A 22,453-nucleotide genomic window follows, 5' to 3' on the forward strand; every position below is an offset into this window, starting at 1 on the left:
GACTCCTACGGAGCTGGAGGGCAGTTCTGACTGACCTGGAGGGCCTTTTGGGCGCCACTCTGGGACTGACCCCCTCGGTGTGTCTGCTGGGCTTGTACCCGGGAGCATCACTTGGGAAGGTAGGCAATCGATTCCTCGACTTGGCCTTAGTGCTGTTCAGGAGACGGATCACACTGGGGTGGAAGTCGCTGAGGCCCCCACTCATGGAGGACTGGAGACGGGACCTGACAAAATGGGCGAAGGCTGAACTGCAGGTGCTGCGAAGTGAAGAGGCTCGGGGGTGCGTATGACACCCCTGGCTCCTACATGGGAGGAAGCCCTGATCAAATGGAGAGTAGGGAATGGGAAGTAGGGACATCGACAAGAGGGTCAGGATCCAACACAGAACAAGAAGAGAGGGAGGAAACGGAGCAGGTGGAACACACTGAACCTTAATACTAGAGGGAACATCTTGGATTGTACCAACCCTTCTGGGCAGCACATGACAAGGACAAAAAAGGGGGTGGGCAGACCTGGAGAACATCAGAGGATATGAACAGCTTGAGGGAATATAGGCGGAGGTGTTTCCCCATCCCCGCCCGGGGCTACTCCCACACAGCTGGGAACCCATGGAAGAGACATCTGGGGGTGGCGATCTCCCCTGGCGTGGGGCCCTTGGCGCACACCCCCTGCAAACTGGTGGTCAATACCTGCCCCTTCTGCGATACACCACATGTTGACAGTTGTCATAGTTAAGAAGTGTTAGGTTGGTGTGGAAACGAGAGGAGATTTTAAAATGCACGACCCAGGAATATATGTAACTACTGCATACATAGGCCACAGAGATAAGACCATACAAAACATGAGTCCTAGATTTACACTGGAACCCATTAATAATACATTAGAGACTTACACTGGAATGTGCTGCGATTGGTCATAACTGTAACTGTGTGAATTAATACAAGTGTATGTAATAAATGGAATTGATTATGTACACCAAAAATTTTAAAAATGCCAATAAAAACAAATTTAAAAAAAGGAACTTCAGGAGCTCATTAGTAATCACAGGTGGTAGTCTAACCCATGGCAAGCTCCCATAGCATGAAGTGAAAGACGAAGGTCAAGAAATACATTGCGGCAATTGGCTGTGACCTTGGCAACATCTTGAGTGAATAAAAGTTTCCTTCCAGATCAAATCAATTGTTTCTTGGCCTTTGTAGCATTAAGTACTCTGGGGAGGTCTGTAAATTCCAGGAAAAACAAAATAACTTCTCTGAGTTTCAAAGAAGGAGTAGTAGCACCCATACGTTGACCTAGCCGATGTGCTAGTTGGATATATAATACTGTGGAAGGTGGTAAGTCAACAAGTTGAAGCAAAAAGGATGTGAAAAACAAGGTAGGATCTGGACCCTCAATTTCTTCTGGAAGACCTTAAATGTGTAGGTTATTTCATTTATTCCAATTTTCTAAGTCATCTGGCTGCCTCTTTAACAGAGATACTTCCTTTTCAAATATATTTATTTCGTGCACATCATCTTGAATGTCCCTAACTCTCTGTTCCACTTCAGAAACCCTCCTTTCAGTAAGAGACCATTCATTGTCCAAACTCTGCATACACCTATTTATTGCCTTAACAAAAGGGCGCATGCTCTAATTTCTTCCAGCAAGATTGCCAAAGAAACAGGTGAGGATGGTTTATCCCGTGAAGCAGGGCAATGTTTAGGTCTCTTGGTAGCAGAAATAGTATTATGTATTTTTGAGGAGGAAGACGGTGCCACAAGCTTTGGAATAGCAGAGGGAGGTGACTCACCAGAAGCTGGACCAGTCACCATTTTATGCAAACAAGATGCAGTGGTCAGAGGTACTTTTGATGCCAAAGTCATTTTAAATTTAAATGATTTAAACCTGCCCACACAAGGCAATTAAGAATAGGTAGGCAAAGAATGAAAACTACAGACTGTGGTGTATAAATGTTTTAAGAATGTGTGCATTGTTCATCGTATTATTGTGAACGTGCATTTGAAGTTCTATGCATTTTTTTTTAAATATATTTTTATTATTTTATCGGCCAAGTGGCCACATTGAGATAAAGTACAAACTGTTACATCATGTTTCATCATGTATTACACAAATAACTATTACGTATGGGCAAAACGCTATTCTCGTATGCGTGTAGCAACGCCCGGGTAGGACACCACAAGTGGCAGGTTCACACAGGAGTTATATTAAACATATGCAAAATTTCCAGGAGAACAGAGAACATAGAGAGAAAAGAGTAAGATAGATGCTGAGTAGGCTACAGCTGACACACAACGGCGGGGGCGAAGGAGGGGACCGACAAAGGAGGAGAGGAGGGGGCCAGGAGGACGAGGAACCAGTTTTCGGAGGGTCAGGGAGCAATCTACATGAGGCTTGCATGACATTTGCGCGAGTCTCCGCGCGTTACATAACATCAGCCCGTGGCCATGCCACCCCACGGCCCCAGGGGACCGGCCCACCATTGGCCACGGAGCGCCATGCTTGAGGGACGGGGCATGGCAGGAGGGAGCCAGAGGGGACCAATGTCTCCCAGCCCTAGTACCCCCCAGCACACCGCGAAGCACCCGCCATGCGCCCAGGGGAAAACGCCCAAGGCATCGCAATTTTGTACTGGTTCATTTACTTTATTATTGTTATTATTTTTTTTTTTTTATTTTTTTTTTTAAATATTTTCTTTATACTATTCCTTTCCCCCCCTCCCATCCCTCCAACCCGCATGCCTGAACGCACCATATATTGATGTTACACTGTGGCCATTGCGATGATGTACAATCTCTCCTTTCATTAGTTCAGGGAGGACGCACATCGTCTTTTTTTTCTACAGCTGACAAAAACGAGTTCCATACCTCCAAGCCTTTAACTAGTATCCCCCTATCCAGTAGATTCAGCAATGTCTGTGTTTCTGCTTTGTCCCAACGTATTACCTCTTCGCGCCATTGGGCCACCCCGGGGGCACCGGGGGCTTTCCAATTCATGGCGATCAGGCGTCTATACAGCACCAGAGCCAAGGCAATGCATTTATATGTACGTTTGCGTTTCTTGGGGTGAGGTGTTATGCCCAGTAGGCACACTTCAGGGGTGGGGGATAGTGTAGTGTTCGTCCATTCCGCTAGCAGCGTTATTATCTCTATCCATGTGTTCCGGATCGGGAGGCATTCCCATGTCATGTGGTAGAATGTGGCCTCTTCTGTGTCGCATCTCGGGCATGTCTGCGGCGACCGGGGAAACATACGTGTTATGCGGTGAGGAGATAGGTAAGTCTGATGCACATAATTGAACTGTGTGTATTGGAAGCGCGGGTTGCGTGAAACCTCGCGAGTCAGCTTCAACGCTTGTTCCCATGAATTAGGGGGTAGTGGTTCCGGTAGCACGCAGTCCCATTTGTTTTTTGCCTGATCCTGTTTGTGTTCAGCGTGGGCGGCTATGATATTATATATATTTGAAATGCTTGATGGGGTGCATATGCTTCCCAAAAGTTTGTGTAGCAGAGGGGAGGTATCCGGTTCCGAGTTGCCTTTACTCCAGTTCTCTCTCATTACCTGCCTAATTGCACCGTACGCTATGAAACCTCCCCGGCCGAGCGCATACCTATCGGCTAGCGCTTCGAAGGTTTGAAGTTGCCCGTCCTGGTAGATGTCGCCAAGTGTGAGTATGCCCCTGCTACCCCATGTATTCAGGCCCACTTTGGCTGCTATTTTTGCTAATGTCGGATGGGCCAGCAGTGGAATCTTCGGCGAGTACTGCGGGACTTTTGCGTTTTGCAGCGCGTATCGGCCCCAGGCCCAGTGTGCAGTGTGCAACAGCACACTGCTAGTGCTCACTGGATCGGTACGGTTCATGAGGTACTGAATTATCTCCATACCTTCAAGATCCTGCAACATCCTCTGAGTTTCGGGCCCGGCAGGGTTACCAACCCATGTGGATATCCATTGTAGTTGGGCAGCTGCGTAGTACGCTTCAAATCTGGGGGCGCCCAGTCCCCCCCAACCTAAGCGGTAGGAGGACCTTTGTTAATGCGACGCGTCTGCGGCCATTGCCCCATATTAAGTCCGTTAGTAAGGTATTCAGTAGTTTAAAGAAGGAGCTCGGGAGTATTAAGGGTAGCGCCATAAAATAATAGAGTAGTCGGGGTAATACTATCATCTTTGCGATAGCTACTCTGCCCATAGGAGACAGTGGTAGTGAGCACCAAAAGGGCAGGGAGCCCCTCGTTGATCTGACCACTTGGCCGAGGTTACCATCTCTGAGATCTAGACTGTCATGGTATATATTTACCCCTAAATATTTAAATGTTGTATGGCACCATTTCAAGCCTCCCGGACCCAACGGTGTTCTCAGTACCTCAGGGACCGGGCGCAAAGGGAATATGCAGGATTTTGTCCAGTTCACTGTTAATCCGGCAACCAAACTAAATTTTTCTAGGAGTTCCAGTAGGCCCGGCAGGGCTCCCACATGATCTCGTAGGAAGATCAACGCGTCATCCGCATATAAGGATACTATCTGGTGCTTCTGGCCATCCAAGATACCACACGTGGGGGCCATTATGCGGAGGCGGGCGGCCAGCGGCTCAATGGCTAATGCGAATAATAGTGGTGAGAGGGGGCATCCCTGTCTGGTGCCCCTACCAATATTGAATTTTTCGGAGACCGTGTCGCCCGTTTTAACCCTAGCCGTTGGGTCAGTATATAATGTTTTCACCCAACCAATGTACACTTGCCCGAACCCCATCCGCTTGAGTGTTTCTGTTAAGAAAGGCCAACCCAGAGTATCAAACGCTTTTTCTATGTCCAATGATACTGCCACCTGGTGTCTGCCTTCTACCGGGGAGTTTCTCATTAGACGCAGTAAATTCCTGATGTTGCTGAAGGTGTTGCGGCCGGGAATGAAGCCTGCCTGATCCTGGTGTACCAACTCTGACACACAGGGAAGCAGGCGGTTAGCTAGTATTTTTCCGAGTAATTTGCAGTCGGTGTTTAGTAGTGATAATGGCCTGTATGAGCGAACATCTAAGGGATCACGGCCTGCCTTTGGTAGAACTGCTATCAAAGCCTCACGGCAAGTTTCAGGGAGTTGGCCCCGTTCCAGCGCTTCCTTTAGCATTGCTAGATATGGGGCTAGAGTCTGAGATTGGAACGTGCTGTAGTATTCTATGGGAATGCCATCGCTGCCGGGTGCTTTGCCCTGTGTCAGCTGTAGCAGCGCACGTTGGATTTCTGCTATCTCAATCGGGCTGTCCAGTTCTATAGTTTGAGAGGCAGTTAGGCTGCTTAGAGTTATATCGTTGAAGAATTCATCTAAGTGGGTCTTAGTAGGTGGGGGCCGTGCTTGGTATAACAAGCTATAATACTCTTTGAAAGCGTTATTTATCTCAACCTGGGTATTAACTATACGACCCGACTCCAGGCGGATAGCGCCTATGGGGGCGTTCCGGTGTTCACTCTTTATGAGCCACGCTAATAGTTTACCGGATCTATCGCCCTCTGCATGCGTGCGAGCCATATGGTGTCGATAGTCGAACTGTCCGAGGCGTCTGTCTGTCTCGGACCATTTAGTGCGCAAGTTAGTGAGCTTAGTCACTGTTGAGGCATCTTTGATAAACTCACCCTCAGCAATTTGAATTTCTTGTTCTAATGTGCGGAGTTCGCGCATTAGCGTTTGCCGGACTCCCACTGTGGTTGATATACATACCCCTCTTATGACTGTCTTATGTGCATCCCATTCAATGGCTCTGGAGGTGGCTGTCCCTTTGTTCGATGTGAAGTATGCTGAGATGTGTGTGGCAATGTCCTTCCTAAAAGGGGGGTCTTGTAGTAATTGCGTTTGCAGTCGCCAGGTGGGAATGCATGAGCGGGGCCTTCCCCATCTTATTTGTGCTATGAGTGGGCAGTGGTCTGAGATTACCCTAGCGGCGTACTCCGCTCTTGTTATTTTATGCGTTATATTCTGTGAGGTGAGGATGAGGTCTATACGGGTATGTAATAAGTGTACTGGGGAATAATAGGAGTACACATTTTCATGTGGATGCATGTGTCTCCATATGTCGATCAGTCGACGTTCTTCCATCCATGCGCCCAGCATTTGGGAGTTTTTCGTTATTGGAGCGGCCACTAGCGGGGGATGTGATCTATCCTTATCTATATGTGGGACACAGTTCATGTCCCCCCCCCATATGCATGGTGAAGTTAGATCATTGGTTAATTGAGAGGTCTTGGTTTGTAAGAATTCACCTTGCTTAATGTTTGGTGCATATAGTCCATTTATCACAAGATCCTCCCCATCCAGAGAGCCCCTTAACTGTATAAACCTGCCCTCCTTATCTTTTGTGCAGTGTTGTACTATATAAGGGACACCCGGCGCTATCCAGACCAGCACTCCTCTGGCGAAGGAGGAATCGCCCGCGCTATATATTGAGCCCAACCAGCACTTTTCTATCCGTGCAGCCTCTGTAGGTGTGATGTGTGTTTCCTGCAGTATTGCTATATGTATGCGGTGGCGCTTTAGGTACGCATGTATTCTATGACGTTTACTAGTCCCTGCCATGCCCTTCACATTCCAAGTTATGAAGTTATAACTAGGTATCTTATTCATTGTGTTATGGTTAGGCGCAGGGGGTTATCTGATCTGTACCCAACACGCCCATCCCCTCCCGCCTCCCCGGTCCCACCCCAGTCGCCCCCCACCGGCCCCCAGCCCTCCCACCCCAGCCTCCCAGCGTCAGTGATAAAAGAACAAGCCCATAGTGGGCTAAAGATAGAAAAGAAAGAGATAGATATAACAACCAAAAGGATATTACGGGCTGTATACGTCCGTTAAGTAAAGTGGCACAACCGGTGCCTGAGATGGCTTCCAGAGAAGACAGTTCCATACGGATACCGTTCCGGTGTGGGGGGTCGTGGATCTCCTGACGACTAGCCCTTGGGTGGCCCACATGCAGGATATTTTCCTCTTCTGCAGACCCATACGCCTTTATACAATTTACGAGGGTTCAGACGTAGTTCCTCATATTTAATAGTTGTTATTCGCTGTGGAACTTGAGACGATGGTCCCGATGACAGTGACATGCAGCACCTTAGTTGCTGTCGCCGACAGCGAGGGGCCACGAACGGCAACTCCACCCCTTCAAAGTTCGTCTGCCAATCGCGGCGTGAGGTCAGGGCCCACCCGTAACGGAGAGGGGGACGGGCTCGTATCTCCCCCATGTGAGGCAGTGTCATTAGTGTCCGTTTCACTCCTTGAGTCCAGCAACCCACGAGCGAATGAATTTGTGTCTTTTAATATTTGCACCCGATCCAATGCCATTTGCGCTTTTGTGGGGCGGGCAGATGTTTTGGTGTTTTTTTTCCTTTTTTTGAAGCCAGCTGTGGACCACTCACCGGGAACCGTGTCGTCCCCGGCTGGGTCGGCCAATCCCTTAGCGTGTATCCAGGTCCATGCGTCTTCAGGAGTGGGGAACATTAAGGTTTTCTCGTCCATAACAATGCGTAGTCGTGCAGGGAACATGAGGGAGTAAGTGATGCCTTTCTCTCTTAGCAGCTGCTTGATCTTGCTATACGCTATTCTCCTGCTTTGTACCTCCATTGTGTAATCAGGATAAGCTGCTACCCTGCTGTTCTCCATCACGATCTGGTCAGCCGCTCTAAAGTGTTGGAGGACCAAGTCTCTATCCCTATAATTCAAGAAGCGAGCTATTAGTGGACGGGGTGGTGCTCCCGGCCTAGGTGGCCTGCCCGGAATTCTGTGCGCTCTTTCAATCACCGGTGTTGTGGTAGGGTACTGCTCTTTAAGTGTGTTCCTCAGCCATGCCTCTAAGAACTCCTCTGCTTTAGGAAGTTCGATTCTCTCCGGGATTCCGAGGAATCTGATATTATTCCGCCTGGAACGACCCTCAGCTTCCTAAGCCTTACGTTGTAGTTGAGTTATGTCCAGTTCCATTTTTTGCATTCTAGTTCTCATTTCTTCCACTTCGGGCTGAATGGTTTTCAGTGTCGTTTCCGAGTTGTGTACCCTGTCAGTTAATTTGCGGTGGTCCACTCGCAGCAATGAGACTTCCTGTACTGCAGCGTCTATTTTCCCCTCTAACGAGGATTTAGTGTCCATTATTGCTTGCATAATTTTGTCAAATTGAAGGGAGTGCGTGCGTAATGTTTCATTCAACTGTAGCTGTGTGGTCGGTTGCGAGTCCCCTTGGCAGGACGGTTGGAGAGGAACAGCTTCTCCAGTGGACCCCGTCTTGGGGTGTTTTGGTTTGACCATGATTTCCGCGCTATTTACATTAGTGTGTTGCTAGCTTTATCAGACAGTTGTTTGCCGGGAGCGATCACCCGGACCCACAGCTTCCTTCAGCACGTCCCCTGGTTCGCTAGGCTGTGCTACAGGAGGGGGTTGAGTGCCCTTTTCTGATATTGGCGCCGGTTTAGATTCACCGAATGCCCACTCCGTCTTGTTGTTTTGGGCTAAGTTAGTGTCTGACTGATCCACGCCATGTGGCTCCCACCACTCTCGATAGCCCGCAGACTCAGGGAGGGTCCGATACCATACTTGGTATTCCACGCCAGAGAGGGCAGCACAATGCCCGGTGCTCCCGTGTGTTCCAGGACAAAGGCTGTGTCAGCAGAAATATTGTCAACCAATGACCGGCTATGGTCCGCTACTGGCCGCTCAGTGCAGCCCAGAGGGGGCATTCGTTCCGCCAAAGATCCGCCGTCCCGACTCCAGCCTCGCCGCCAGTAGAGCCCAGGTGCCCAACTCGATGCCAAACTGCAGATGCGAACAGGGTGTGAGGCCAACAGCGTGCTGTTAAGGCAGTTGGTGCGCCCGTTGAGGTTCTCAGTGAGTGCTGTGTATCCCTGGAGCTGGCGTCAGGCGAGGCTGGAAGCATCGACGAGAACGAGGTGCAATGCCGTGCATGTGCTCACGCAGAAAAGACATGGGTGGCGTTTCCAGTCCACCCACCTTATCGCTGCCCACTTCGCATGAGTGAGCCCACAAAGTGAAGATCGAGCCCCCCGCATGCCGCGACCCGAGCCGTGTCGCCGAATGAGGTGCAAGGGGGGGAGGAGTGCGATCCGTCCCCTCACCGCGACTCGGTCCGTGTCGCCGAGAGGTGTGCTGCTCTTTATCGTTCCGAACATATGTGGGCGCCTGGGGCCCAGTAGGGGATCCCCGGAGCGGCCGCTCCGGACGGCGCAGGCACGTCGGCGGTACAGACACCGCAGCTCCCTGAACACCTGCCGAGCCGGCAGCCTCGGTGCACTCGGGCCGTGTCCGGATTAATCACCATATTCCAGCGCCATGGGGGGCCGCAGTAAATGGCTCAGAAATCGTCCGGTCCGCGCAGTGAGAAGCGGTAACCAGCCGGGAAGGGAGCCCCGCGGGCCGGAAAGCCCAAGCGCGGCCGCAGTCTGTCGTGCTGCGCGGCGCCGCGCGCCCCACGAAGCCCAGCTCTGCAGCGGCAACTCCGCCACAGGCGATGGGGCGTGAGCAAGCGCTCCACCGAAGAGCGATCCCCAGGATGCGAGACTCCCGAACGCCGATGCCTCACAGCTCCCCACAATGCCTTTCCATTTCAGCGCCGAGCGCTAGAGGTCCGGGGGCGGAGCAGGGCCACGGCCCCGGGCAGCAAACTCACCAGGCGCGGCCGCGAGCGTCGGCTGAGCAGGCCGCCAGCTCCTCCTCAACGTCCGAAGCGACCCCGGAGTCCCGAAGAGGGACACCGCACCCGTTGGTGGTCCCGAACAGCCGGGCAGATGGTACCCGCCTCGATGAAGGTTCTGGGTGCCGATTTCAGGATGTTTTTGTGGGCCAGGCACGGAGCTGCAGTATTACTCTGCCGCTCCGGTCGCCATGTTGGCCACGCCCCACCAAGTTCTATGCATTAACATGTATTCCAGTTTGTTATTGTTTGTAATTGCATTTGCACTGGGGTGGACACTTTCGCGGATTCCAGCTGTAACCTTCATTTGCTGTTGGATATCTGAGCTAGCTGGAGTCTACAGATCATGGGTGATTCTTTAAAAGGAATAAATACGCTTTTTCTACTTACCTGATAGTATGAAGTGATTCATAACATTTTGGAAACTAGCAGAAATCACTCACCGGTGTCCCCACGCATTTCTGCCAACTTTAAGTTTGCAAGGAAGTAACCTGTCAACAGGAATGGGACCAGTCAGCCTTCCTAAGGTCTTCGCCTTAGGCTACGCTGTTGGAGCATCTGTCGACATTGAGTGGACATGTTCAAAAAATCTTGGATGTGTTTTTAGCATTTTTTGCTGTCAATTTAATCTTAGAAAGGTATTGTCAATTTCTTGAAGCTCTTACCCCTGCATGCATCCTCAGTGTACAATCAACAGCGCGCATAATTGGAGGGTGCTTTCTGCCTGACATGTCAACCACGTTATGTGTTTGCACGTACAGTTACGTCTTCAGCGACCATATTGTTAGCAAGCTTTTCAAAACAACAATGGCAGTCAGTCAGTCGGCAGTCAGATTTTCAGGTCCGCGACGGCATCAGCAGTTTAGATCAAATATTATTTTACATAACAGTAGGCTGCTTATTCTTCAGACTCTTCAAATGCTACTACATTAGTTTATAATACTTATTGTGGTTACTTTCCTGCTTACAAGTTAATACGTGAGCATGAAAATTTATTTACTCATATGCTTTCCTGATGAAATCTTCTGTAGCACGTGTTTTAGTTTGGACTTCACATATTGCTTCTTCAACATTTTAGACAAGCTAAAAGTCTATTTATACTTTTGTGCTGATCATAATTTAAAATATGGCATCTACTCATCAAATCACTCAGCCACCGCCATTTCTGAGTAAACCAGGCAAACCAACTATCAAATGGTCACAATGGTTCAGGCTATTTGAGAACCATTTAGTAGCCATAGAATCTAATGGCTGTAGTCCAGTATGCAAATTATCACTGCTTTTTGGCATTCTTGGTCAAGCAGCACAACAAATATTTGATAGCTTACCACCTGTACCTGCTCCACATGCGCAAGCTAGAGATGTTCAATCATATGTACAAAGGCCTTAGCAAATTTTTACATGAACCCAGCAAAATGCTCGAATGACACAATTTTTTAAGAGTATGTTCTCTACGGGTCTCAGCTGAATTTGGTCCAAATTTGAATACATATATCTGGGAACAATTTGTATTTAACTGTGCAACACCGAAAATACAACAAAGGTTATTGAGTTGCAGAAATCCTAACTTACCTGGAGTGATTGACTTGGCCAAGACCATTTGTTTAAGTGAAATAATTAATTGCTACAGCTACAGCTTTAAGCACCTTTCCTGATGATTGCAAGCCTATTATAATGGGTCATCCAAGCAATCATGGATTGGGTGCTGTTTTAAGGCAGATGGTGGCCTATCAAGAACAAACCATAGCCTTTGCATCTACAGCATTAAAACAATTTAAATGTCAATATGGCACAATAGAACGTGAAGCACCAGTGTGTGCATGGGCAGTGCATAAATTCAAAATGTATATTTGGGAAAGAAAATTTGGATTACATACCGATCACAAGCCTTTGGTTTACATCTTCACCAAATATGACAAAAATAACATGTCAGCCAGGCTGTTTTCTAAATTACAGGAGTACAATTTCATGAAAAACACATTTCAGGAGGTAAGAACTTCCGGGCTGATTGTCTGTCATGCATGCCGCTGGACGATGATAATGATGATTTTCTCATAGATGACATAGAGTTTGTGGCCCTGGTGGATGCTATATCTGAATGTCAGTCAGCTATTACTGAAAATGACTGGGCGGAAGCTCAGTCTAAGGATCAGTCGCTTTCAAAGGCAGTTAAGTATATCACACCTGGGTGGCCTAATGCCAGATGCTTAAGTGGAGATCTGAAAATTGGTAGAGGATTTATCAGTGGTGGATGCCATGGCGCTCCGTGGTGATTGTTTTTTTCCACCTGGTGCACTATGTCACACGATCATTGAAAAAGCTCACCAGGGACACTTAGGCACCACAAACACATGTATAAAGGTTAAGTAGCATTATTGGTGGCCAGCCATGGATAGTCAGGTTAAAAGTATGGTGGATAAGTGTCCTGAATGTTTACTTTCAGACAAGCACTGGAAAAATATTCAAACACCTTTACATCCCACTCCTTTGCCAGATGCAGCATGGGAAAAATAGGTTCAGATTTCTTAGGACCTTGTGCAATATTACCTATTACTATGAAATACTTAATTCTTGCTGCAGACTATTTTTCAAAGTGGATGCATTATGAATTTGTGGAGAATCCTGGTACTAATGGAACTGTTGGCTCTAGGACAAATATTTTTATTAGAAGGTGCACCGACAATGGCACACATTTTGCACTGGAACGTATGTGCACTTTTTTTATCTAATCATGACAAACAGAGTTGCACTGTGCTCACCTTCCTGAACGATTTGGATGAGCATGGTAACATAATTATAAAAGAAAGTGTACAAACTGCCATTGCTTCAGGATTAGATGTGAGTAGTTTTATTAAACATAAAGGGGGTCATTCTGACCCTGGCGGTAATTACCGCCAGGGCGGAGGTTGGCGGTAGCACCGCCAACAGGCTGGCGGTGCTCCGCCGGGCATTCTGACCGCGGCGGTACAGCCGCGGCCAGAAGCGGAAAGCCGGCGGTGTACTGCTGACTTTCCGCTGCCCATGGGAATCCGCCATGGCGCCGCAGCTTGCTGCGCCGCCATGGGGATTCTGACACCCCATACCGCCATCCTGTTCCTGGCGGTTCGGCCGCCAGGAACAGGATGGCGGTATGGGGTGTTGAGGGGCCCCCGTAAGAGGGCCCCACAAAGATTTTCACTGTCTGCTGTGCAGACAGTGAAAATCGCGACGGGTGCCACTGCACCGGTCGCACCCCTTCAACTCCGCCGGCTCAATTCTGAGCCGGCTTCCTTGTTGATGGGGCTTTCCCGCTGGGCCGGCCGGCGGTCTTCTGGCGGTCGCCCGCCGGCCCCGCGTGAAAGCCAGAATGACCGCCGCGTTCTTTTGACCGCGGAGCGGTCTTTCGCCGGGAACCGCTTGGCGGCCGGCGACCGCCGACCGCCGCGGTCAGAATCACCCCCTAAAGTATGGAATTACAACACAATACCATATTGTACTACAGGTGTCACACCTTTTTCATTGCTGAGAGGTAGGGATGTTCACACATCTTTGTTTCCGTCATGGCTGAAGGACAAGAATAAAGAGAATGAACATGTAAATGTGGTCAAAGGACAGATGATAGCCAAGTTAATTGAAAAACAAGCAAGTATGAAACATAACTTTGACAATGCACATAATTCAACTAAGGTGGACTTATCTACTGCGGATTGGGTTTTAATTAAACGCCCATTCAGGGTCAAGAAAGGTGAATCAAAATTGTCTTCACCAGTTCAAGTCATAAAAGTAAGTAAATGTGCTGCCTTGATTGGAGGAATACCTTAGTGGAACAAAAGACAGTTGGTTAAAGTTACAAAAGAACACGCCAGCATTATGCATCAGAAGAAGATTTGTGATACAGGTTTTGCACAATGACTGCAGACTTCAGTTGAGAAAAATGTTTTCACTAAAGAGGGTGGTGGGTCTAACAGTCAACACTTACAGTCAAGGGTGCTTGTCAATGATAATTTCCGCAATGACATAAACAGTGTTGTAGGGTCACATGCTAAGAGAGTTCCAAAGAGTTTAATAATTTCATAGAATACTAGTGAGGTATTTATTTATTAATGTGCTAATTATATTTCTGAAACCTTTTGTTTTATAAGAGGGAAAGATGATACGGTGTATAACACTTTTAAGCATGTGTGCAATGTTCATCGTATTATTGTGAGCACGCGTGCAAAGTTCTATATATTCAAATGTACTCCAGTTTTGTTTGTTTGTAATTGCACTCGCACTGGGGTGAACACTGGGGAGGATTCCAGCTGCAACCTCCACTTGCTGTTGGGCAATTCATAAAAAGGAATAAATACACTTTTTCTACCTCCATAATGGTGTGAACCGATTCACAACACAGATGTAGTATATATATATATACTATATATACTTATATCTATTTACGTAGGGCCCAATTCAAGAGGTGCTGAAGAAACTATTATTGAATAAAAAATACAAGCTGCAAATAAAAAGGGAGACAAGCATTGGCAAAGCCAATAGGTCTTGCAAATGGGCGAGCTATTGCCTTTGGCAACTGGGTGGGAGTGGTGAACAGGAGGGCGGGTGGATGTGTTGAATGGGAGGGGGGGGACACGTATATTTCAGGGGGTGACCACGATCGAGTCTCGACGTCGGTCAGCATCCTGTGATTCTGGGAAAAAAATCACTTAATCTCCCTGTGCCTGAAAAACATGAATGCGCCCTTGTGTAACGTAACTGGTGCTCATGTAAAGAGCTCCAGTACCTTCCGGTCCAGTCAGCTCTAAATAAAAGGGCTAAAAAACTAATCTCCCTGTGTCCTAAAACATGAATGTGTCCTTTTTAATGTAACTGGTGCTCATGCAAAGAGTGCCAGTACCTTTGGGTCAAGCTAGCGCTAAATAAACTGCAAAATAAACAACCAGCCCATCTAAAAAAAACTTCTATACTCTGTCCTGTGGCTCCTGGCCACAAACCAGAAATTGGAAAAAGAGGCACAAGAGTGGCTCTCATAGAGGGTGTTAGTTAGCCATGCAGGACTCCACTGACAGAGTTTCTGTCTTTGATTTTGTTTTTTTCATAACTTAAGTTTGGAAGAACTCATTTTTTTATTATTTTCACATTCCCCACATTTTTTGAACAGCGTGCAGACCATGTGAGCAGTGACTGTACATCGCTTCACTGCTTCTATTATAGCAGCTTGACAGAATTATGCTATTACCGTATTCATCGAATATTTCAGAATTCGTGCATCTTTTTGATTTTTGGACATTGATATGTTATTTAGGAAATGAGTTGTTTAATTCACAGTGCTCCTTAGATTGAATTGAATATGTGCGATAGGGATATACAATTTTATGTGGGCTTTTGAAGTTATGTTTATCCTGTTAAGATGGCACCCACACCCTCTTGTTATTTTGGGATTTGCACTAACTGTGTCCGTCTTCACTGTTTATTCCCAAGTATGTATATACACCATTGTGCCTTTTCATTCTTTATGTAAACAAGGCCACTGCAATGGCCAAAACGCATCAGTAAATGATCTTACCCATGTAATCCTGAGTGAGGATCTTACTCTCATTGCTGCATTGTGCCTATTTTGCCGGTATGCTTGATCGGCATGCCGCTCAAACCCTCATGCAGTAAGGATCACATTTTTCTCGCACTGGGGTTTTCGAAGGATGTACATATGTATAAACGAGTGTATGGCTTTCTGGAGGAAATGCACAAAGTCCAGCTGTCACCCAACCCAGACGTGTATTGGAGGCAAGCCGCAGGCATGCAGGCCTAAGTGCAGAAAAATACTTACTTTCTAAAAGTGGCATTTTCAAAATTGTAATAATAAATCTGACTGTACCATTAAAGAGGTTTTATTATTACAATGCCATAGCTACTAAACATGATACATCTATGCCTTCTCAATTAGGAATTACAGCTTATTAAATGTAATAAGGAATCCCCAATGTTAACCTATTAGATGGGTAGGCCTCACAGTAGTGAAAAATGATTTTTGTAGTTTTTCACTAGCAGGACTTGTAAAAATATATGCATAATTATACTTGTATCAAGAAACTACAAGTAGTGTCTTAAGGTAACTATAGCTTGTGCCCTCGCCATGTACTGCTAATTACCCCACATATTACATCAGTCATGATATCTTCTATGGCATCACTGATAATATTACTGCAACATCTGCAATACAATTATTGATGAGAAAACTGTGCATGGCAGGGGCACGAGTTAAAGTTACCTTAGGGCAAGAGTTATGGTTTCTTGAAATAAGTATAACTATAACTGCTGCATTTCAATGGATTTGTGTGTGTATGAAATCTGAACCTAACTATAATGACCCTGTAACTATCTATCTGTCTATCTATCTATCTATCTATCTATCTATCTATCTATCTATCTATCTATCTATCTATCTATCTATCTAGTTTAAAAAAAGAGTCGGCCTATTGCTAGATACAAACTGCACTTCCGAAGTTACTACAGCCAAATAGGGACCCCAAACAGTAGTAAATTACTCCAGCTCAAAGCCGGAGTGAGTCGAGAACTAAACATGACCAACCCATGGTACTGCATTACCCTCCTACAGAAAATAATGGAGGTAGAAACTTAACATAGGATCCAGCAAATAATAATGTTAACTTAAATAAAATTACATAAAATAGTTAAAATGGTAAATCAACATAAATACATATTGAAACATAATCATAAAACACATTTAGTATTTAATAGTAAAATATTTTTAAAACCTTTTTTGAATTTATAAATTAATGTAATCCCAAGAATGCCCATAATATTCCACATATACACCCATTGTTTTTCTGAGGATGGCCACAGCAAAACGTAGGATGCCCTCAATATAGCTGGTGTAGCAACCATAATGGCAACAAATGCCACAATATACGAAGAATACCCCAACATATTCCAGACAACAATGACAACAAAATAACAGTGAAATGGGCCATTTTCTTGGTTGCACCTGGCCCCATGGCATCCTTGCTACGCTACGGCTTATCTCATATGGAGGTGCATATTGCAGGAGTAATGGCTTTGTCTATGCTTTACATATGTTGAGTTTATATGGTGAGTACATAAGTAACAACTCAAAGCTGTGTGTCTCATTATTTGCAGGCGGTGGTGGCGATGATGTCTGTGGATTGCCGTTGCCATGGAGTTTCAGGATCATGTGCAGTTAAAACCTGTTGGAAAACCATGTCTCCTTTTGAGAAGATCGGCAGTTTTCTAAAAGATAAATATGAAAACAGTATACAGATATCAGAAAGAATAAAGAAAAAGGTGCGCAGGAAAGAAAAAGAGCAGCGCAAAGTCCCAATTCACAAGGGGGACCTCGTTTTCATCAACCGCTCACCAAACTACTGCGTGGAGGACCGAAAACTGGGTGTGCCGGGAACACATGGGCGAGAATGCAACCGCACCTCTGAAGGACCAGAGGGGTGCAGCCTCCTGTGTTGTGGACGTGGCTACAACACGCACGTGGTAAGACACGTGGAAAGGTGTGAGTGCAAATTTGTTTGGTGCTGCTATGTGAGGTGCAGAAGGTGTGAAAGCATGACCGATGTTCACACCTGTAAGTAATGTAACTGTTTTGAAGTACTGGAGAAAAGGTACCCGTGAAGAACAAGCACATGACACCTGGAGGGTGTTTTTCTGAGTGGAAACTCTAGCCTGTTAGGTGAAATACTGACAATTTGTAGCAAACTTGGCTTGTTGCTGGGACAACCCCATGTCAAGTGGACTGGCATGCCAACCTCCATCTACGGGAACAGAGTACTCACTGGAGGAATTTCAGGGCATATACACAAGGGACCATAAGTCCATAAAACCAAAGATGCGTTGGCAGGGATCCTGACCCATCAACATCTGGGTACCTCATTTCTAGTGGCTGGCTTTTCATTGATTCATACTTTACTCAGCAGATGTAAGCTATCCTCAACATCTCAGCTGCCTTTACTGGTGCCCTTTAAGAAGACCCCAATTAAGGAATGGAGGGAACTTCCTGACATTCTGTCCATTGATGGTTCATATTGCAGCTGCATGTTGTGGAAGACCAGCCGGACTCTACCTATCAAAACTATCTTTGCAGGAAGAAGCATCATTAAAAACAGGTGCAGCAGATTATCTCTGGTTATGCAACCCAACTTGCCCAATTTGTCAAGGGTTATCTTTGCTGTGTTTAGGGGAGACTTCAGAGAGCTGTTGGCCGCCACTGAGAACCATATTTCAGCTAGCATCAGATGTCCTCATATGTGCTATCAGGTTATCAGCCCTAATGTGCAGGGCAGAATTCACAGCAAGTGCCTTGTTTTGTTCCAGGAATGGCGCATATACATTGCCCATCAGAACATTGCATGCCTTGTTACGAAAGGTTTTCTCTGTGCTAACAGAACATGATTCACTCTTCAACATAAAAAGTCTCATATTTTCCTGGTGAGCCTTGATCAACATTTCTACTGCTGGTCTGAGTTCTAAAATTCAGACAACTGAACATCCCTGCTCAATCAATCAGTGGAACTGGGGAGTATTTGCTATAACTCAAAGGAGATGGCAGCAGTGGTGTTCTTAGCGACTGAGTATGACACCTCATGAAGCCTTTCTGTGCCATCATGTGCATCATTGGGGCCTGTCTTAGAGGACTTTGATGTAATGAGAGCGGTTTCAGTGGTTCTCAAGAACAAAGTTCAATGTTGCTTAGAATTAGGCCACCTCAATAAGGCACTTGTTCTGAAACTGTTTCCCCAGAAGGTGATAACAACAGTTGCCATGAGCCAAGAATGAGGTAAGAACCTGAGATCAATGGGCATGAGGGGAGATACTCACTAACAAAATGTGGTACTTCATCTGACTGGAAATAACTGAAAGTTGCTTGACATGTGTCTATGGTCTGACCAGCACAAAGACCAAAGTTTAAAACGTGGGCTAAATGCCATGGTTTGAAACAAAGAGCCTGTGCTGGGGCCAACACACCTATGCCTCTGGTAAAGCAAGCAGCAAAGGAGACCCAAAGTGGATAAAGTCTATCTGTTTTTGTGGCAGGGAATAGGAGTCTTTTTAGGAAGTACATATTGTGAAGAAAAGAAGATCTCTAGAGAGAGGATTATCCCAAGTGATCTGACCTTCTTTGCTTTAGGATCTATAGTATCTATTTGTTGAGTGAGTCTAAAGAGGTCTACAAACAGCTTCCCTGCGTTTGTTTGCTTTCTTTCTTTTGTTTAGAACAGAGACACTGATTGTATGGGCTGGGAGCCTCTTGCAGCCCTCCTGACCTTTACATGTGGCTCCATTGTGAACAACGGCACTCAGTTGCTCTTTACTTAATAGAGCACTAACTTCCAGAAAGATGTTAAACAACAACTGTGGAAATATTTATTTATATGAAAACTGAAGAAAAAGAAAAGAGACATTTAAGGCGTCCTTCAAAATTTATTTGTAGGACCACCTTTATGTTCCGTTATGTATCCTACTGCAAACATGTACAAATATGATAAAGTCTCCTCAAAGTGTTTTTCTCTAACTTGTAGAAGTGTTTCACTTTAGTGCACCAGATTATATTACTGCATTGAGTAGCATTTATTAGAAGTTGTTTTCAAATGTGAACTTAAAAACATTCTTTCCGTCCCCCATTTCTGAGGATAATGCCATAGGTGAATCAAGAAGTGCACCATCTATGTAGGCAAGGTTGCTGTAATACATGAAACAACATTATAGTCTATTAAATGAAAAACATTTTTGTACAGCGCACATCCTGAACTCATGCATTTCAAGGTGCTCTCATATGCGATAATGTAGAAAAAGGAGATCATGTACAATAAGCAATTGCATAGGATGACATACTTTGGTCAAGTAGGGAAGCCAGAAGGTAAACTCATGTTTTTTAGTTTCACATTGTGCATTCAGCCACTAGATGGTTATCTCTTCCTCTCATTTTGTATCAGATATTAATGCTCTATATTTAATTCTGGGCACGCAAGGTTATGCCGTAGGTAGAAGACAGAAGCCACATGAAGGCTAGGGTCATTTTAAAACTGAGGGTCCAATAAACTTCAAGCTACGCCAGAGCCAGGCATCGGGCTCAAACTTGCAGTGGCTTGCCTACTTTTATGCCAATGTGGCAATTACGGGGATTAAGGGGTTGGAAGTACGATCTGACCATGATTAAACAATTTGATGAGGCAGAAGTACCAACACCACAGTGCAAAGCTCCTTGTTTCAAAATCTGTAACTTGCTCAACACACCACCCTTTAGTGAATGGACTATGAGACTGGAAATTCTTTCCTCCGTCAGGGATAACATTAAATGATTTACAGAGTTCACAACCAGTAAACTCTTGTAAATTAGTAAAGCTAGGATTAAATGTCAAGTCTTCTAATGCCATGGCTAAGACTTTCACACTGCACCAAGTCTTGTGGTAAAGGTTAGGAGTTTGTGTCTGTCCATCTTGCTGAAATGGCACACCTTGTTGGGGGTCTGGTCAGTGATTTTTTTATAGCACTCACTATTGCATCAGAGTCCTTTTCTAAACACTCCTATTGTTTACAGATAAGACTTGAAGACGTAAGTAGATTGTGAAGCGTAGGATCCTGTGTCATTCCAACTCAGTAATCAAGTTACTTCTTTTGTACACTTGACTCCCCAAAGATAGCAAGTGAAGAAGGCTTAGTCCAGGGTGCAGTAAAGGGATAGCAACTTTGATACAACTCAACACAACACCCTATTGTCAAATCTCTGTCTCTTATAGAGACTAGGGCATCATTTACAAGGCGTATGGAATGAAACCCTCAAAATAAGCCCAAGACTTACAGTCCTCACCATTACAAGCTTTGATCCCCCATGCCCATCTGGCATCAATGCGGCCCTCTATCACACAACAGACCATAGTTTCTTGCCCCTGGGAATATGCATGTGAGTACCCATGGTTTAGAGGAACAAATAGTCAAAAGGGCTGAAGAGTCACCTTTTGGTACTGAGAGCAAATGAGGTAAATGACCAGATAACCTCATTGCTCTTAACTTGTCTACAAGATGATGCTTCAGAAGACAGTCTATCTGCTAACACAGCCGCACGATGAGAGGAGGAAGACGTGAAAATGTTGCTGCAATGCAGATGTGCAACCAAACTTTGAAACAAAAGCACATGCAAAGTTTGTGCAAAATTGGAAGGAAAGACTCCTGCATGGACCCTTCTGTGAGGTATGCTCGGTTAACATGTGTTTATGTTTTCTACCTGAGGACGAGGCTGAACGATTTTAATGGCCATTGTATCGTTAAAGGACAACAAGATTTCGAAACCTCAAGTTTAACTGCCTATGCTGAACAACATATAAGTGACTCAGTAGGTGGTGTTATTTTCAAAGCTTGTTGGAGATTCTGTATCTGCTAACGTTTCATGAATGATCAAATATGAAGCTATAATTTTACATGAGTGAAAATAATGTTAATTTTCAAGTCATCGTCTTGTATAATGTGTTTAGCAAGCACCAAGAGAACAATGCACATTGCTTTGTGTGCATAGATGTTTAGTAGTTTAAAAAATGACATTTTGTGAGTATTTAAAGCATGCAATGTCGGAAGTAGTAAGTGCTATATAAAATGCAAACCAGAAAGAAACTCAAAAGACATGTTTATACCCATTAGAAACCCTGCAGATCCCAGACTAGATGACATTTGCTTTTAGAACTAGCTTGTTATAAGCTTCACCTTGAGGTATTTGTATCCTTAACCTGCCGGCTGGGCAGCTTCAGGTCCCTCCATCAAACGCTGATGTCTCTTTCAGAATGTAAGCTACAATACAATGTTCTTCCTCCATATCTACCCCGTTATAATGCTGCTTATTGTAAGCCAAAGGATTTGTTTTTGTTCTGCAACATGTAAAACTATCACCAGTCAGCTATACATGGACCTGGTTCTGCATGTGATGCCATTTTATAACTGAAACCTTTGCAGCCGCTGATGCTCAGTAGTTGAAGGTAGCACAGAACTGGAAGGATCACAAGTTAGAAACGTTTGTGGTAAAAAATGTAAATATATCTTGCATGTAAGTATATCACATCTAATTTTCTAAATAATCCATAAATATATTTATTTATGATCTATCAGCATGTCGTTCTTTTTATCTTTAATCTACTGGCCTGTCTGTTTTTCTGCCTAATCTAACTGTGCTAGGGCCTATTTGCTCCATGCAAATTCTTGGGCAAACAGAACATTGAGGTTCAAAAAGCTCACTTCGATGAATATTCAGTTTGGATTGAGGATGACATCAGAATTCAATACATTTCAGTAACGTGGAGCACATTTGGCTCCAGAAGGAAGAGAGAGAATTGTTAAATTCAAACCCATAACGTTTTATTAAAGGATTAGCAAAATTACAATCTCAAATTATCAGTACTAGGTGTAATCAATAATCAGTACACGAATGCAGTAGTCAATGCATAGTTCAATGCAATTCAAAGTCAACAAAGCAAATACAAACTGTTATAAATTGCCTCGTATGGAAAGATGAGCAAGACCAGCACTCCCATTAAGAGAGCATTCCACTCTGTAAGTCAGGGAAACAATGGTCCTTCTAAGAAGTCAGGGAAAAGACGCCTCTGTGAAAAGTGGTGTCTGGATCTCCTCTGCATTAGTTCAAAGTACACTTGTCTAACATTTCGCTATGCCGACACATGATTCACTGACGAAGAAGCAATCAGATTACGGTACAACTGAAAACCAAGTTCATTATTTTTTCTCAAGCTACTGCACAATGAGGCCTTTCTAAACGTTTTT

At 45.3% G+C, this 22,453-nt stretch overlaps 1 protein-coding gene across 1 annotated transcript in view; it reads left to right on the forward strand.

Moving 5' to 3' along the window:
* The window catches only part of WNT16 (Wnt family member 16), a 62,937-nt gene extending 43,740 nt beyond the window's left edge, over nucleotides 1–19,197 (forward strand). Inside the window, exon 4 of the mRNA XM_069229866.1 lies at nucleotides 16,802–19,197. Within this exon, the coding sequence (XP_069085967.1) occupies nucleotides 16,802–17,266 (465 nt within the window). The 3' untranslated portion in view covers nucleotides 17,267–19,197. The remainder of the gene's footprint in view (nucleotides 1–16,801) is intronic.
* Nucleotides 19,198–22,453: the final 3,256 nt, after the last annotated feature.

Source organism: Pleurodeles waltl, chromosome 4_1, assembly GCF_031143425.1.
Source record: "Pleurodeles waltl isolate 20211129_DDA chromosome 4_1, aPleWal1.hap1.20221129, whole genome shotgun sequence".
In the NCBI taxonomy this organism is placed as follows: Eukaryota; Metazoa; Chordata; class Amphibia; order Caudata; family Salamandridae; genus Pleurodeles; species Pleurodeles waltl.